Source organism: Rhinolophus sinicus, linkage group LG02, assembly GCF_036562045.2.
Source record: "Rhinolophus sinicus isolate RSC01 linkage group LG02, ASM3656204v1, whole genome shotgun sequence".
In the NCBI taxonomy this organism is placed as follows: Eukaryota; Metazoa; Chordata; class Mammalia; order Chiroptera; family Rhinolophidae; genus Rhinolophus; species Rhinolophus sinicus.
Window position 1 is genome coordinate 186,938,909 of NC_133752.1, and position 18,989 is coordinate 186,957,897.

At 49.4% G+C, this 18,989-nt stretch overlaps 1 protein-coding gene across 4 annotated transcripts in view; it reads left to right on the top strand.

Moving 5' to 3' along the window:
* The first annotated feature begins 5,371 nt into the window (after window positions 1–5,371).
* The window catches only part of RFX4 (regulatory factor X4), a 137,401-nt gene continuing 123,783 nt past the window's right edge, over window positions 5,372–18,989 (top strand). For all 4 annotated transcript variants that reach the window (XM_074326253.1, XM_019728443.2, XM_019728445.2 and 1 more), the window contains exon 1: window positions 5,372–5,773. Coding sequence is in view for 3 of the 4 variants with exons in the window: in XM_019728443.2 (XP_019584002.1) it covers window positions 5,731–5,773 (43 nt within the window). In the remaining variant the exon portion in view is untranslated. The remainder of the gene's footprint in view (window positions 5,774–18,989) is intronic.

The window sequence follows — 18,989 nt, forward strand, 5'->3', positions numbered from 1 at the left end:
GGATTATAGATGGAACCACTTGGCGATACGTTGATAATGATTGAAGCTATTTTCTGGTTACATGGAGGTTCATTGTACCTATTCTTTTAGGTACATTATTCCCTGTTCATTGTTCCCTCTTCTTTTACATTTATTTGAATTTTTTTATTAAAACTTTTATAAAGTACATGTTCCTGGACCCACTGCAGACCTTCTGACTGAGAATTCCTGAGGTCGGGACTCACCAGTGTGTTGTGGACAAGTTCTCAGCTGATTCTGCAGCACACCAACACGTACGAAACAGTGTTCTATAAGTTAGAAGGCGAGAAACCATACTGCTACCCTTTTAAAATCGCTGCATATGTCTTTTTGCATTTTCTGACTATAAGTGACAGTTGTGGGCAGAAATCAAGAAAGCTCTCAGCTATTTCCAGAGTGAGCTGGGGGGTCCCTTCCTCCACTGGCAGCTCCAGTCACTCCTCGTAGAATACTTACCCAGCGGTTGGCTAGTTCTTCTTGACTCTCCCTCACTAAACCAAGACAACTTAAGGTAAACACAGCCTCATGGGACTATGTATCCCCACACCTCACAGAGGTAGGTAGAAGATGCTCAGGCAATGTTTGGTGAAGTCATTAATTAGCAAATGAATCAATAACAAACACAGGGTAGGGGTTCGTGTCTTTACTAAGATCCATGAACGCAGGAATATTGTTTAACGTTTGTTTCTCTGTTTATTGTTAGTCTTCCCAAAAGAATGTAAACTCCAGGAGGTGGAGGGGAGAGGGGGGCGCTTGTCTACGCTGTTAACCTCTGAACCTCTGCCTAGAGCAGAGCCTGGCACATGACCGGTTGTTCACGTATTGGCTGAATGAATGAATGAATGAATGAATGAATGAATGAACAGAAACCTTACTCAGCAGAGGCTTCTCTACTGAAGGTGGTCCAGGCTTAGACCCACACATATTGCAACTCTAAAATATAAATGTGCACATGTTTTGGAAATTTTTAAAGAGGAGATATTGTCCTTTCAATTTCGTTTTTAGAATCAGTTGAACAGAGCTCTCTATCTGATTTTCACTTAGAATAACTCAGAACCTTTCAGTACTATGCAAAGTGTAAAATTCAGGTCCAGTGACTTCGCTGCACAAGGAAATCCATCATTCTGTGCTCTTGTGGGACTGTGTCACCTGCTACCAGTCAGGCCAGGGGCTGGGCCATTCACAGTGGTCAATAAATGCTGTCCCGAGACAGAAGTGACAGGAGTGAGCAAGGACCAGGTCCCAGTCCTCCTGAGGCTTGCGTTCTGGTGTGGAGAGGCATACAGTGAACGAGGAAACAAACAAACAATTTTAGATGGCGGTAAGTTCCATAAAGAAAAGAAAACAGCAGACAAGTAAATAATTGCAATGAAGTGAGTGTTAGGATTGGGAAGGACAGGGCAGAACATGGCAGTGGAGGCAGTTCTGTCGGCTGATCTGCGAGGGACCCATCCTGCAGCTGCCCCTTCTGTGCTGTTCATTCATCCATGCCAAGGGCTTCAGCAGCAGTCTACGCAGCAGTGCCTCCTGCACACTTTTGCGGGCCTACCTGCCCGTTGTTGCTACTGGACTACTGGGAAGTTGTATGAGCACTTCATGTCACCTTTCCTTGGCTGCTAAACCTTCCCTCCTCCTACCACTCCCCTCCCCCGCATTGGACCATCTATGAGAGTGGCATCAATAGCCCAAGTCAGAAAATAGACATCACCCCTCCTTGCCCCTCACTGGCCATGTCCAGTCAACACCAAGGCTGGTGGGTATGGCTGCCTCAGTTTCTCGACCTCAGTCATGGCTCCCTGCCCCACTGCCATGTCTCTATTTCAAGCCATCAAGATCTCTCTTTCTCCCAATGACCTCCACCGCTCCTGCGATCACACTATGACCACTGGTATCTCCATAACACAATCCCTATATGCTCAAAACCCTTCCAGGATAAAGTTCTTAGCATGACCCTCCTGATCTGATCCCTGCCTTCTTCCCAAAGAAATCACCTATTCCTCTTTCCTCCCCTTTCATGTGCAGCCCCCTCAAGGTCCAACGCCCAAACATACCACACATGCTCTCCTCTTTGCCCTGGCCTGTCTGGGATACCCTCAACCCCCTTGCCTGGCTTAGTCATCCTGGAGGATGCCTGCCTTGATACCAGCCGCCAGGGCTCAGTTTCGTGTCCCTCATGTTGGTTCCCAGAGCACAAACTCTTTCCCCACCACAGACCTGTGCTATATTTGTTTTATATTTCGAGCTCCTGGAAGATAAGAACTGGATGGTTCATCATTTTGTCCAAGGGCAGGAGACCCACTCTGAATGCCAGTTGTCCTCTCTGACGGGACAGCAATAATAGTTATGTTAGTTGTATTGCGTGAATTAAATGAGAATGCGTGAAAACGTCTGTCACAGTGAAGCAGTTAAAATCAACACACAAAGGGTAAATGGTAGCTGTTACTATTATAACCACTATTAGCATTAAATCTAAACAAGCATTGTATGGAAGTTTGAAATAGTGAGAAAAATGCATAAAGTCATAGTGGACACAACTCAATGAATTTTCACAAGTGAACACACCCTGGTCACCAGCCCCTAGATAGCACTATTTTAAAGTTCAAATGGTAGCTTTTCAGAGAGGCTCTCCCTGGTCCCACCCCTTACATAGCGCTCATCACTGGACAGCCTATATAATCCAGTTGTACATTTTGTATATTGTCTACCTCCCCTCACTCCGATGTGAGCTCCAGGAAGGCAGAAAACGTTTTTCAGTCTATTTTGTCTACTGCCCTATCCTCAGCTCCCAGAATAGTGCTGGGCATATAGTAGATGCCCAATAAACATTTGCTAAGGAATAAGTGCTTATTTTCACTTCTTTAAGCTCCAGGGTGCTGAGGCACAGTCGTGGCTGAGAACTGCTGCCCTCCCAGATTAACAATGCAGCGCAGGGACCCGCCGCACCCCACCTAGTGCGTCCTGAGCTGCGCAGGGCATGCACCCGACCCTGCGTGGCCCACTTGCTCCTCACGTCTCCCCGTGAGCCCGGCCCACCCCACCTCCATTTCGCGTGTATAATAATAAAAATGAGAGGAATAGTAACAGCCATAATAATAGTCCCTTCGGCCCTCTGGAGACCCCCCGGATCCCCAGCACCCCTCAAGGATTCTTCCAGGGAACCAATGCACTCAGATTGGAGGCAGCTCTCCAGCGTCTGAGGACCATCTCCCTGCATCTGGTCAAGCTCCGGGGCCGTCTTCTGCCTTGGGATAGGCCTTTGCTGCCGGCACAGGAGACTCAGCATTCGCCCCATTTCGCCTAAGGAGAAATTGAGGCTGCAAGCGGTGGACTTAGCCGCTCAGCTCTTCTGACTCCAAAGCCCCACGGTCTTTGCCGCCACACACATCACGACAAGCGGTGACTGCCACCGTCGCCTTCCATCGCCAAAGGTTTTTTTCATCGACCCCTTTCCCTTCACCAACCATCGCCGCCGGAAAGAAGGTGCCTGGCTCTAAGCATACAGCTGCGAACAAAGTTCCTGCAGAGACAAACGGATAATGAGCCAGGCAGCGGCCAAAATAAGAGAAGACCTCACAGAATGGTCAGGCGCAGCCACTCCGAGGAGTGGACACTTAGGTGAGACCAGCGTGGTGGGAAGGAGCCAGCCACGCGGGGCCATGTTGGGAGGGGCAGATGGTAAAGAGAGTTGCAAGTAGAGGAAACAGCAAATGCTCAGCTCCTTTTACATCCACGGCCTCGTTTAATCTTCCCTGAAACTTTGTGTCTTTGCCCCATTTGACAGACAAGGAAGCCGAGGCCAGGAAGATTAAGGAATTTACGGAGTGGGGATTCGAACCCAGTGCTCTGAAATATGCCAAGTCTGGGCTCTGTCCAGCCCTCCTTCCGTGCCGCCTCCTTCCTCCCGCACCGTGACCTTAACTCGACACGTGCTGGCCCCTCGCCCCCCCACACACATTGTCACACTTAGCCCCGCTTGAGGAGGTCGACGGGGTGTGGCTTTCCGAGGGACTGCGGGAAACCGCGCCCAGCTTGGGGTCCGGGTTAGAGAGCCCCCCTCGCCCGGCGTTAGGGACCCGCCGCCCGGCCCGCCCCTTCCGCGGCCCGGCCGGCGCTGCCTCTGTCCATGGTCAAAGCACCCGGGGTGATCCGCCTTTCTCTTCCGCCCGCCGAGTCCCATTCATATTCTAATCACAGCGCGGCCGGCCCGCGAACGGCCACTTTATCGGGGCCCTCAGAGACGCAGTCTGCCCCCACCCCCGACACTTCCACTTCCAGCCCCCCAGCTCCTCGCCCCCTCTTTCTGTACTTTAAACTCAGCTGAGGAGGGGGACCCTGGGAAAAGCGCGTCCCCACTTGGACGCCGGGGCTTCTCACAAACTTGGAGGCTGGCGGGGACAGGCGGGGGGGGGTAAGGGGGGCGAGAGCGGGAGGACGGAGGGAGGGACTGAGACACAGACAGACTGACAGACAGAGTTACGGGAAGAGGCGGGGAGGGGGGTGTCAGAGTGACCAAGGGGGATAGAGACAGAGAGGGGCCGAGTCCTGGGGAGAGACAAAGAGACGTGGGGGCAGGGGCTGGACAGAAAGACAGGCAGCCAAAACCGAAGAAAGAGAGAGACACAGAGGACGCGAGAAGGACAGATGAGAGACAGAGACAGGGAGACAAGCAGAGAGAGAGAGGGAGACAGGGAAAGGAGAGCGACACGGTGAAGAAGGCAGACCCAGAGGGAGACCCAGTTCTGGAGGAGAACCCACACCCTCCTTGTCAAGCAGCCGTCTCACCGCCCAGGTTGGGGCTGAGGTTTTAGGGCTACAGTTCCCCTTCCCCTGTGCCCGCCTCAGCGGTCTCCTCCACGCGTGTCCGCGGATCCGCGTGGAAGGGATCAAGGCAGACTTCCTCCCGCATTCCCACAGCCCCCACTCAAAATTCAGCCCGGGACCCAACGGGGGGTGGGCACAAGAAGAGAGGCAAAGGAGTGGGGCCCACTCGTGGTCGCGTAGGCGACGCCCCAGGCTCCCCGGAGTCCCCTGTCGCCCCCCACCCACCCCGCCTGCGCCTCGCCTGGCCGGGTCCAGGGAGGGGTGGGGAGGGGAGAGGGGGCCGCATCTAAGCCAATTTTGATTTCGCCTATAATGAGTGCCGGGCGAAGGCTGGAGAAGGCCTCTGGAACTTTAAATAAGAAAAACGTTGCTAATGCTATAATAGAAGGGGGAAGTCGGAGGGCTGGGATTGCGTCGCTCTGAGCCCCCCTTTTCGGAGGCGGCTTTTCTTATTCAAAACAGGCCCACAATGGGCTTCACAGTGCGCCTCGCCACGGCCCCATCTGACGAGCGGCCATTCATCAGGCCGGCTGGCCTATCAATGACATTGCTCCCATCGGGGCTCCTATAAAATGATGCTTTTTCCCATGAAACATCCGCAAACATTTTGACGGGTTTGGCTTTGCCCGGCTGGATTCCTGAGTGTCCCCTCGCTCGCTCGCTCTTTCTCTCTCCCCCTTCTCCGCGCTCTCCCTTCTCCTCCTCTTTCCTCTTTCTCTTTTCTTTCTTCTTTCTCTTTCTTTTCCTTGCCTCTTTCATCCTGTTGCCCTTGCATTCTCTGCGTCCCTCCTTCTCCTCGCCTCCCTCCCTTCCTCCCTGGGCGTCTCTAGCACAGGGGACCCCCAAACATCAGGACTTTTGGGGAGCGCCTGTGCTGTCCATGGGAAGAGCATGCATTGTGGGTTACTGGAGGAACCCGACATGGATTCCACAGGTTAGTCCTACTGGCTGGGGTTGGGGAAGACATTGGGAGGGAAAGAAAAGGGAGAAGGGGAACTTCAGAAACAGTTGCAAAAAGTTCAAAAGGGTCAACATGACAGTGGAACCCCAGGAAATAACGGAGAGTGTGCAGAAGTTTTCAGTCCTGTGCGATGTGTATAAGTGGATGCGTGGAAGTGTGTGTGTGTAAGCGTGTGTGTAAATGTGTGTGTGTGTGTGCACGCGCGCGCGCGCGCTGACGAGCGCGCTTTCGCTTGCCCTGGACACAAAGTTACGTAAAGATTCGCTGGCTCGCGGCGAGCTCGGATGCCACTTACAGAAACTTTGCGAGCCGACTGGCCCTCCCGGGCACGGCTCCTCCCCCAGCTTTGGAGGCCTCGGAATAGCGGTGCGCTCTAGGGCTGGTAGCGAAGGCCGGGAAACCCAGCGGAACTCCCCAGAGACGAGGGAGGGCGAAGACTTCGCACAGTTCCTAGGAGGTGGGGACCACGACTCAGGATGGTGGAGATGGAGACGCGCATCTAGAGGGAGTGGCGGCGGCTAACCCGGTGGTCCCAGGAAATCCACGCCCCATCGGGTGGTGGGAGCCCCAGGCTGTCCGAGGCCGGGTGTAGCCTCCCTGCCGGGAAGGGGCACGCAACGAGGCGCTCCGCTCCGGGCTGTAATTCTGTTGGAGGGAAGGCGGGACGCAGTGCGGCCGGCGAGGCCTGGCGGTGGGGTCTGCAAACTGCTCGGCCCTTTGGGGCTGTTGGCTGTGGTCGTCGGGTTTTGGGGTCTCTGAGATCCGTGAAAACGGAGGAAGGACGCCAAGGAATCTCTTACAACGAAAAAGGACGGCGTCTCGGTTCTTTCTCCTATAGAGCCTTCGCTACCTCCCACTTCTAGCACCTTTGGAGGACAGCTAAACTTCTAGATCTGAGTTATGCTTCCTCTGTCCCTTCAAGGTAGAAGTTCTTTGGAAGTTCACCTCCTCTCCCGGCCGTAGTCTCCGAACCAGTTCACTCCTGTCCGGGCTCGGCTGCAGCTTCGGGGTTTCTTGGGGAGATGAAGTTGGGGAGAGGCAGAAACGGGGTGATGAGCGCAGCCTGGGCCGAGGCGGCAGCTTGACTCCAGGCTTGGGAGGATGCCTAGGAGCATCCGCTTCTGGGCTTTGAAGCGCGAAGCAACAAGTGCCTTCCAGCCTCTGCCATCCCTCCACACACGCACGACCCTGCCCTGAGCAAATAAACACCACACGAAGGTGTCCCCACTTCCACCCCAAAGCAGGCTGAAAATGGATGTGGGGAGGTGGTAGAAGTCATCCGGGCATCGCCCCAGATAGTCTTTCTTCTGTCCCTGTAGACAGATTTCCAGCCCCTCCGGGCTTCTGACGATGTCAGAAACACCCCCCACCATCACCACCACCGCTTTGGCCAGGGGCATCTTCGGTGTTCCAGGATTCTTGTCTATCTCTGATTCCAAGAACCAGTCCCTCTTCCATTGCGCTCCCCCGAGTGGGTGTGGACCCCCTGAGATTGGAGATAAGCTGAGCCCCAAAGTCCTTCTTACTACTCGCAATGACAAACGAAGGCAAGAAGAGGTGTTTCCTGCCGCGGGTAGGAGACAGGCACCCAGAAAGGGAAAGAGCCCCTCCCAACATATTTTTATGTCAAGTGTTTGCGCCACTGCACACCAGCTGTGCACCCCCACTATAGATACTAAGATCTTTGAACAAAATTAACCCCATATCTGAATTGTTTGCGGCCACGTACTGGCAAAGGGCCCACGCAGGGACTTGGGGTCTCTCTGCACCCCACAGCCGCCATGGCCCAGCTAGGGGGTTTAGTCTCCCCTTCCACACGACTGGGGCGTTTGCGTGCGTTCTTGGGGCTGTGAAACGTTCTATTTTCTGTCCTCCACGCAGGTCGTGGTGGTGGGAGCACCTGGTCCTTTTACCTCAACTGCAAACGCCCCAAATAGGTTCTGAAACCGAAGTCTGTTCCCCCATCCACTCTCCTTCTCCTTTCGAGAATCGGAGACATCCCTAGATAGCCATCCTAAACTCAAAACCAAAAGTTTTGGGAAATAGTAGTGAGAAGAAACGACATGAGGCGCACCAGGTGACACCACTCGGGCCTGCAACACCGACGACTAGGAAGAGCGGCTTGGCGCGGTCCGGTCCGGGAGCCTTCCCTCACCTCCCTTCCAGAGCTTAATCCAATTAGCTTTTCTTGTGAGTTTCCCTTGTTATGTAAAGGTCCTTACTCCCGGCTTGCGGAGATTGGCGCTCCATGGAGCAGTTCGATTCTGCTCCTTTTACAGCATATCCCGCGCGACCAGAACCACGAATACTATTATTATTGTTTCATTTCGAAAGGGCTCGAACAACCGATTCGCAGCAAGTGCTGGGCGAACTAGGGAGCGTCCAGGATCAGAGAGGCTGGCGAGCCGGGCCTCCGTCCCCTACTCTTAAAAGGAAAATCCCCGCAAAGTGCCTCGGGCCGAGAGACCAGTTTTGCAGGGGCCGGGGCTCTAGTGATCTGCCTTGGGGCCACTTCAGCGTGACCTGCGGAAACGCGCCCCTTTGTTCCTCGTACGGAGCCGGTAATATATTCCTAGAGTTTTTCCCAAATACTCAACAAGTGTGGGGCCAAGACAATAGCCCCGTCGGGGGAGGCCCAGGAGCCGGCGCGCGCCTGCTGGGTCTTCAGCTCGCTCTCGGCGGAGCGTGACAAAGCAGAGCCCCTCTCCGGGGAGACTGGCCGCACCGCCGAGCTCGGGCAGGCAGCGCAGGCCGCAGGCGCTCGCGTGGGGCCTTCGACTCCGCATCCGGCTGTGCACCCTTTGCAGGTGGGAGGCGGGCGCAAATCCCACCCGGCCCGCGCCGCAGCCCCACGCCGCATAAACGCGAGCACACTGTCCCGCTTGGCCCACCCTACCCACGCAGGCCGCCGGCGGCGCCTAAGTGTTTCTGGCGTGTGGGTCCAACCGGGTTTACGCTACCCAGGCGAGCGTTGCTCAGTTACTGAAGGTAACGGAAAGTTCGAGAACGAGAGGGAAAAGTAGAGAGAATTTTAGGCCACCGAGAACTTCTGCAGAGTGGGCGGGGGCCAGGTGGGTCGCCTACGCAACAGAAGGGTTGTTTCTCTTTAAACGGGATGGCGCTTTAGAGAGGGGCACTGCTGAGCCCGAACTGGAAACTTCTGCCTTTAATTACTGTCCCCATCTTCAGAATACAGAGCTGGGACGGCTCAAGTACCCCTGGAGCCGGATTTGAGCCCCTGGGGCCGCAGCGGCGGGAAGGCACGCTGGTTCACAGGTGCGGGCTCAGGCTCGACCTGGTTCCGTGGGCCCCCAGGTGAGGACATTCAGTGGCCTAGGCTCGGGCCCCACGGGGCAGAGAACACCCGGGTGGGAACGGAGCCCGGGCCTCCTCCACCCTCTCCTAGGCGCGGCCCTAGTCGAGGAGCCGCCTTCTCCGGCCCCGGTACCGGGTCTGTGGGCTCGGGAGAGCAAGGGGCAAGGGGTCTGAGCTTTGACCCCCGCGTTCAAATCAGACTGTTTCTCCCTCCAAGTGTGTGTGTGTGTGGCCGGCGAGAGAGGCTTGCGCGCCCCCACCCGCGCCACCTGCCAAGCGCCGGCGTCTGGATTTGGTAGCAGGTCAAGCGAGAGCCTCGTGGTCCCGGGGTCCCCAGGCCCGGGGATTCCAGCCTTTGTCAGCGCGGTACCCGGGTGTGATGACCCGGTCCTGGGAGCCCCGCACCCGACTCCGTGCGGCGGCCCAGGACGGTGCGCTTTCCCACCCGGCCTGAAGGACCTGGAGATCCGGAAAAGTTTGCAGGGGCCGCCTGCCGGGTAGGCCCTGGGATTTCCATAGCTGCGCCTGCCCCCTTCCCAGCGCGTCACCATGGAGACTGTTGGAAGTTGGTGGCGGAAAACAGACCCCGCGCAAAAGCAAAATATTATGAGTGCAGTTGGGGTGACTTCTGGGGGGCGGGGGACCGGAGGGCATGAGCAGGAGCCAGAGGCCGACAACAAAGGGCCGAATGCGAGTTGGAGAGAGGAGTTTGCACAGGGCCTCCCCGCCGCTCAGTGAGAGCTGGACCGTCCTGCTTCCCAGGGGCTCTGTGGTCTTTAATTTCTCTCCAGCAGCTACACCTTTTCTCAAGCCCCTGCGCATCCTCCCGCCCACCCCTCCTCTCCGGGTTCTCTTGCAGCCTCCCTCACCATCTTGAGGTTAGGCGCCAGCTGGGCAGTGCGCCCACCTGCCCCAGAGTCACAGGCTCACCAACGTGAAAGGTTCTGGCTTTTCTTCCCCACGACCCGTGGGTCGCCCAGGATAAATTCTCACCCCCCGTCCCTTTTCCAACCAGATCTGAAAGGATGAGGAGACTGGATAAGGCGGGAAAGAGAAGAGAAGGAGGGCCTGTTCAGATATCTTGGATGGGGGCTGGTGGAAAGGAGATCTTGTCTGACTTTTTTTCTCTGTGCAGTGGGAAAAACTGAGTTATAATTCCAACTCAGCCACTTGTAGTGTTAGTTCAGGCAAATCTAGCCTTTCCAAGGTTAGTTTTCATTGCCTGTAAAATGAAGGATGAAGACAGCTCACAGTCTGGGATTCTCTGACAAGTTAGACGTATCCCTCTCTACTCTAGAATCCAGGAAGCATCTTTGAGTTTCCTGGAACTATGAACTCTGATCCCCTGCACAATTAGTGAATCTCTCCCCAAACTAATAATAGACTAAAATATTTTAAGAAAAGTCACTTAGGATTTTAAGAATCAAGAACCTTGGATAACCATTTGAAAGGCCTATTATTTACTTTCTCAACGACACCTGAGGGTTATTTCCTTAAGTCTTTGGCCAATTCTTTGCATCCCAAAAGGATTTACTAAAAGACACTAGCTATTATGGGGCAGAACCAATGTTAGTTTAGGAAATACTGAAATGCCTGGAGATGATGAAGCCAGCATCCCAGACTGGCACATAAATAATGGTCAGTGTGGTGAAATGTTGCCATCAAAGGAAAACCAGACTGTCCCCTTTGCTCAAGCTTTCAGAAAGAGGTGAGGCTATTCTCACACTTAGCCATTTCTCCAGGTGATAATTTCAGCAGAGGAGCCCTTCCCTTCTCCCAGAAACTGTTGCCTTATCTGCAAATGAATGGATTGGCTGTAATGATCAGTATGGTCTGTCTAAACTTCTGCCACTCAATTCCATGCCTGTGTTCGGATATGTCTCCTGGCCTATATGTGAAATCTGCCTGGTACTTTGTTTATAAAGTCATTTTATGGTCATTGATCTTCACAGGTGCTTCACGAGAGGCATTATTGTGACCTGCGTCAAACACAGGGTGTCGCTTTCATTTCCAAAAGTGTAAGATAGTGATTCTAAATCCAATTGGTGTGTTTGTTTGCTTTAAAGGCTGAGAAGGTGTGAAATGGTGACATCAAAAGTTGAGATACTGGATGGCAAGTCTCCGCGTGTGTAGGCAGCTGAGAGCCCCTCCTCCCACAGGTCACTGGGGACACTCGTTTGTCCCTCAGGGTTCTAAGGCTCTGTGGGATGTTGTTCTTACCCCTTCCACTCTATATGTCTTTGCAATTTTATTAAGGTTTATGGGAGAGAGAATGAACTCAAAGACAGATTATTTGGACGTGTCAGACAAAAGTTAAAAAACTACTTTGGGACTCGTGTTCTATTGTGTTATGCCATTATAGCACCCTGAGCCTTCCACCGGTAATTTATGGGGACAGCTGGCTTCTCCTCCTGTCTTTGTTTAATTGAGGAGCATCCTGAGATTGCAAGGTGAGCTGTTAAAAACCGTTTCCTATCCCACCTACTTATGTGTGCTTATCAGGATTTTAAAATACTCTGCTACTAAAACAATACACAGAAATTAATTTGGTACTGAAAAAAGACAATTCCTGTCTTACTCCTGATTTTGAATGCTTGAGTTCATAATCCGATTATCCCTCTTGTTCTTATTGATTAGCTTTTAAAAATAATTTTACATATTTGACCATACAAATTCGATTTAAAGCCATAAGTTACAAATTTGACCTATTTTATACATTGGAAATGGTTTGTAAGACATCTTTTGAAAAGAAGGTTCCACTTCTAGAAAAAACAACAACACTGATTTGAAATATATAGTAGAGTAAACTTCTTCCTTCCTCCAAAATTGATGTGCCTAAAACCCAAGCTTCTTTCTCCCCTGGCCCCTCCCCCCCAACTCCCAGCTATTATCACCAATGAAAGCATGGTACTTACTCTCCACCCGCTTCTCACCCCTATGGCTTTATCAGTGCTTCTGGCCCACTTGAGCACAAGAGAACATCTTTTAGGCCCTGTGTACTATTTACTTTTGCTGCTTAACAGATCACTTCAAAACTTAATGACTTAAAACAAGAACCATTTCCTTAGCTCACGATTCTGTGGGTCAGCAACTTGGGCTAGGCTCAGCTGAGTGGTTCTTCTGGTCTCTGCTGGGCTCCTTCAGGCATTTGTGGTCAGCTGCTGCATGAACTCTGCTGATCTGGGACGTGCTCCCGCCCATGGGATCCCCTGTCTAGGACCTTGGCTGAGATGAGCTCTGCTCCACATGGCCCCTCACTGCCCGACAGACTGATTAGTTGGCTAATCAGTCTTGTTCACATGGTGGCAGCAGGTTACCGAGAGAGTGGAAGTGTGTAAAGCCCCTTGAGTTCCTAGCCAGACCTGCTAAATATTGTTCCTGCCACATTATTGGCCAAAATAGATCAAAGGCCATCTGGGGAGATTCAGATATCCTGGCCATTGGAGAAAAAAATACTTTGGGTGAATTTATCAGAGGTTTTATTCGGTCTCATTCACTGAGCACTTATAGGTGGCAGACCCTGGGAATGAAGAAAGCCGAAGTCCCTGCTGTCAAGGACTTTAGAATGTATTTGATGAGTGAAGATATGGACATACTGAGAATGATGAACCCTCCAAGGGACATAAAAATAGTCCTCTTGGAGCCTAGAAGGAAGGATGCTGTATCTTGTTGAGTACCTACCATGTGTCAGCCCAAAACAGGCACTGTGTCACACTTTTGCCATTTAAGTCTTACCACGATTCTGCATTGTCCATTTTTTGGATGAAAGAGAGTCTGGACCTTGCCTGGGGTCACAACTTGTACATGGCAGAGCTATATTGGAGACCAGACTGGGGAAGCCCGTTCTCTTGCCCCACCCAGCCCACTGCATCTGGGCACTGCTGGAGTGCCAGCCTGGCAGGGCTTGGGCATGGCTCTGGCCTTGAGGTGGAAGGGAAACATATAGATGAGAGTGGAGATTCATAGAATGTTGTTGTCTTTGGGCTTCAGAGAAAACCTCTTCGAAGGCATTGTGTGATTCTGCATTTGAAGAGGATTTTAAATGATGGCAGTAATGGGAAGCAGTGCAACCTAGTGGTTAAGTATAGATTTTGGACAAATTTTAGCTTGCTTCATTCATTCATTCATTCATTCATTCATTCATTCAGAGAAACTGTGTGTCTCCTATGTGCCCAGCATTGTGCTGGATGCTGGACTTGACAAAAATGCCATCTCTACTTCTCTGGAGCATAAATTCTAAACAGACAAACAAGTAAACACACAAAAAAAACAGATAGTTTCAGTGAGTGCTGAGCACTGTGAAGAAAATGACCGCTACCTGGAGTACTGAAGCTAGGAAGGTTGCTATCTCTCCTGGGATGTCTTTCTGCCACATGAAACTGTGTACCTTTGGTATGGAAGCTTAATATTGCTGAGCCTCACTTTTCTTATGGAACTGATACAACCATCTAATACGGCTGTTGAGTATGAAATGTGAAAGTGGTAACAGATACTGTCTATTCAGTACTTACTATATGTCTTCACTTTGCTTGTAAGCATTTTTTATTTAAATGTATTATCTATGTAATGCGCACCTCAACCCTATAAAGAAGGAACTGTTATTATTCACAGTTCAAATGGGCTAAAGACTGAAATGAAAGCTAGAGGCTGAAGTGTTCAGTGAGTGTCTGGGCTCTAGCAGTTGGGCTGCTAAAGACACCCCTTGATTGCACGGGAAGTCAAATCAGTCTTAATTGTGTGTGCAGAATGCAGGTGATAAATCTCGCCTTTTATTTGTATTTTAAAAGTTAATGTTTATTAAGTGCCTTTTATGTACCAGGCATGGACTCAGTGCTTTAAATGCTTTATTAGTTATGTTTTAAAAGACATGTTGTGGGTACTATTATTATCTACTCCATGGTATGCAGTGAGAAACTGAGGCAGACAAAGGATATCCATGAAAGTGGCCTAACCTACGAGTGATCTATATTCTTAGTCACAAGGCCATACTGACTTTCTCTTCTTTTCTGTTTTAAGTGAGGGAGAAGGTGGTGGAAGGGATAGCCAATAAAGCATATGTCATTTTAGCAAAAGCAAAGGACTCGCTATTTGCTCCCTATATGAAAGTGTTAGGATAGTCCTTTAAACTGCAAAGACAACATTTTAAATTATTCTTGACAATGACAGGGACATAAAGCATTCTTATCTTTACTACAGATGTGATGTGTACTGTAGTCTTCTTTGGGATTCAGTGGAAGTTTAGTTAACATTTGCTTTGTCTCTGAGAATGTGAAGGCTTCATTCATGCTCACATACAGACACACCTCAGTAAGAATCAACTTATGAGGCAAAACCCATTAAGTAATGGGATAATGTATGTAGCCTTTAGGCCATTTAGCAACCAATGTATTGCAGCTAGAAGTCATTCAGAGCTGTGTTACATGACTTCAGGTGAATATGATACGGTTTAATGAAAAGAACGTGTGCCTTTCCATCAACCAGACCAAGGTTTAAATCCCAGCTCAGTCACTTTCTCGCTGTGTGACCCAGGACAAATGACCTAACTTCTTTAAGTCTCCTTCTTTGTGAAAACTACTCCTGACCTTCTTAGGGTTGTTAAGAAATTATGATGAGACTGTGCACATTACGTTAAGCCTCCTAGAAATTGCTCAGTTAATAGCAGATCTTATTATTACTGATAACAATTATCTGGTCTTCCTATGCCAATCCTAGGTGTCTAGCGGGACAAGCATCCTGAAAAAAAACAACGATATGGTTTTCTGTACTATGCAGACACAGCCCCAGTTCTAATGTGAAGAGAAAGCATTCTTTGCTAAAGGCTTTAGACTGAGGGATTCATTTCATTTTCATTTCTCTACCTTTCCCACGATGGAGGCATTTTATGTGCTCCTGTTGGCCGTGATTTCATCCTTGTGTTTTCCAGTGTGTTAAAGGAAGTGGGAAAATGTGTCTTTGTGGAGGCAACACCTGTTGACCGGCGCTTGAATCCTGGGAGAGAGTTGCGTCGATCACCCAGAGGAAGCATCTGTTGCACACCTCTGGTGGTGGTGGTGGGGGGGCTGCACAGCTCCTGATGCTTCTCCGGTTCCGGAATGTGATGGCCCACATTCCCCCCCCACCCCCACCCCAACACTTGTGGGCATCACTGTTGAAGACAACTATTTTACACTTGATTTTCAGGAAGTGGAAAACTCAGTTTCAAATGAACTAGTCTCTGAAACTCATCTTAGCAGGATGCAGAGAAAGTGTTTAGGTCTTTTGTATTTCTTCCGTATTTTTTTAATGTGAGGAGACAATGTCCATTTGTTCTGTTTTTGTCTTTATAATTACATTTCTTCCCTTCGTGTGGTTTCTGAGTTTTTGAAATGTTAACAGCTTTCTTAGAGAGAGAAGAGAGAATGGGGAGAGAGGAGAGGTCATAAAAAAGCAGAAAAGAATTAAATTCAGTCCTTATGTTTGCTATTGAATATGGTCGAAATTTAGGCAGCTAGGGCTGGATTGACTTGTGCCAGTAGATTTTGTGGTTTCTGTGTGTCAGATCTGATCCTTCGAGCAGAATTGCTTTAAAATATGTATATAGTTTCTATTTTTGTGTGTGTGTGGTTGGTTAATCCGCAGTAAAACTTAAAAGCATATAATCTGCCCCTGAGCGATCAATAATTATTAGTACAGGTGAACCTGAACATGTTGCGTTTATATTGTTGTGGTTGTTTTGTTTGAATTTAAAGGGATAATAAGAAAGCCCTTGAAAAGGCTGCAACCCAGTGAAGGTTTGTTAGCGTTTTGTGTCCTGAATGTTTTCTGACTACCCAATTGTGCTAAAGGTCAGTGTTATTTAGACACAGCCTAAGTGAGATTGCTAAATTCAGCAGGTTTTTATTAATCGGAATGGAGACTTAGCACTGCATAAGTATTGACCCCCTGAATCTGTCATGTTGGAGGGAATGCACTGTCAGTCAGCACAAGGGAACTGCTCTAGAACGAGATTTTGAACTGTCATTTGAATAATCTAGACAGTGATTAGTGATTGTTAATTACACTGCCAGCATCTAATTTTTGAGACAGAAATGCATTTTGTGAAGAAAATGATGTCAGCATGTTTGTTTTGATGTTTTGTGAGTGCCATGAAATCATTTCAAGTTAATATTAGACGTTTGAAGAAGAAAAGATTTCTTTGAATGTTGCCATTGTAGAATTTATAATTTAAAAAAATGAGCATGAGTGATTTTGTCTTGAGTTCCACCTCATCTTTTTCTGAATGATGAGTCTAAATTTGGGCTCTTCATACATGTGACATATTTATAATGTGTGTACTGAGTCTGAATACTCATGGGTAGGTCAAGTTCCTCGTGAAATTATTAGGATTTTATAAAGGTCCAGAATTGAGCCCATGACACAAACTCAAACCTATTTACGATGGAACTGATTAATTACGTTAAACATTTTGCCATGTTTTCTTTGTGGTATCAGTTCTGCTGATAATAAATCTTGAGTGTGGGAAGGCTTAGAGGACCTCTATAAGTTCTTTGCTCCACCAAAAAGAAAATCTACTAACTTTGTATCAGCCTTATATGACTCCTAAAAAGGCTAAAAGTTCTGTTTCTAGGAGTTTTCTTTCTTTTCTTTGATGACTCCTTTTTCAAAAGCAAATCAGTTTCTTCATAAAGCATTATGTGACGTCATAGAAAATAAGTAACATTGGCTGAGGAAGCTCTGAGAGTTTACAAGGAAGGAAGATCCCAGAGGGCTTGAGGACCTCATTGAAAACATTACAACCTTTAAACACTGGAGAGAAGATTTCTACAGCGTTGAGCAGCTGTTGTGAGAGGGCTTTGGCCTCCACGAACTTTTATTTTCAATTCAGTGGGCAGAGTTTTGGAGGTTGCTGTGGTTTGCGTAGGGGACCTTTTCAGAAATGCCAGGCTCGTAGGAAAAAAAAACACAACACAGCTTTTCTTCTCATCAAGGCTCCGTGTTAAAGTTTGAAAACTTTGCTGTGATTAGGAGAATGAGTGATTTCTCTGCTTCACTGGGGTTTCCTCTGGGTGCCCAGGCTGGAGGGCATTCTCTGTCGGCCACCTCTCAGGGCACAGCTGAGGGGACGGCAGGGAGCGGGAGAGCTGCCCGCCCAGGGCTGGCCCTGCAGGCACCCAGCATGGGCCCGGCACAGAGGCTGGAGGGGCCCAGAGCACAGCCGGGAAAGCGTGCCCGGCAAGGGGTCCAGATGGATCCAAGAGACGAGGAACCCACAAAAAGGATCCCCTGTGGATCCTGTGTTTGGTTCAGAGTTTGTGTTGGCATTGAGAGACATTAAAAAAAAGAAAAATGAAAATACTAAATCTATATGATTATAGATGCTACCTGGAGACTATATAGTGATACATAGGTCATTTTGGGGAAGGAAAGAAAGAAGGAAAAGATGGGAGGGAGGATGGGATGGAAGGAGGAAACTTTGAAATCATTTTGGTCATTGATGGCAGGCTGACTTAATGAATCCTTTTCAAAATTATGGTTACTTTTTTAAAAAAATTCAAATAACTCCCATTTAACATTGGGTAGCAGATGAATATACTTTACAATCTTTTCCAGGCATTAAACTAAATGCTAATGCATTTTTTACCTCATTAAATTCTCATGCCGAATCTGTGGTGCTATTATCCCCGTTTTACAGATGACGAAACAGATTCAGAGAGCCAAGTTAACATGTCCAGGCTAGTGTCAAATCAGGATTTGAACACACATTATTCTGATTTTGAAGCCAGGCTGCCTCCTTGCCTCCTAAAACCTGGAACTGCAAGGAACACCTTAGAGACGTCCATTCTAGCTCATATCCTGGTGAGAGATGCCAGGTCACGGTGCAGTTCTTTGAAGCACATTGTCATGGGTGTCAGTGGGTGCCTGGCTGCCACGGGCACCCCGATTTGGCAGCAGGCAGCTGAATGAGGACACCCATGGGTGCTCCTTCCTGCGGGGACACCTTCATGCAACATGTGCCTTTCATCTCAGATCATTGTCAGAGCTTCCAAGTTCACCCTGGCTACACCGCTGGGTAGCTGTTCCCTGCCTACCAGTGACTTGGGCAAATTTGACATCTTACACCCATCATCAAGGGCTTCATATCTATTTACTTACAGATGTGATTCTCCTTTTGATAGGTTCAACATAAAAGCCCTGGGGTTAAAATAACAGCACCTTCTATTTGCATAACGTGTTGCAGTTTGCAATCACTGATACAATCATTAATAAGCAGGGAGTGTGCAATCATGGGTACAGCAGGGAGTGTGCAATCATTGGTACAGCCGTTCACGTCTCTGGCTGTGGCATCCCATAGGCTGGGTGAGAATTAGCTTTGCCACGGGCTAGATGTATGAACTCAGCAACTTATGTAACCTCTCTGAGCCTACGTTTGCTTGTCAGTCAAGTAGGGCCATGCACAATACCTTACAGGGTATTGTGAGGATTAAACGAAGTGACGCATATAAAGGGGCCAGCACAGGGCCTGGGCATGTTGTAAAAGCTCAGTGAACAGAAGGTGCTTTGAGTGTCACTTGCTTCTAACACCCGCTTTCTCCCCGTCACCACCCCTCCCCCATGCACCCTTCACAAGGCCTGCGTAGAAGACACGAACAAAATGTTATACAACACTTCTGTCATGCTCAGTCTTTTCAGTACACGACCTCATAAACCTGTCTCTGCTCGGAGAGATCATTCCCATTTTATACTATGGTGAAACTGCCGCTCAGTGGGGTTGAGTCACGTGCATTAGTTCATATAGCGAGTGAGTACCTACACAGGTTATGGCGCCAACGCTGATCCTGCTTTCTTTCAACCAGGCCGTCTCCAAGCCAACTGAAAACACAGTCGTAAGGAAGAG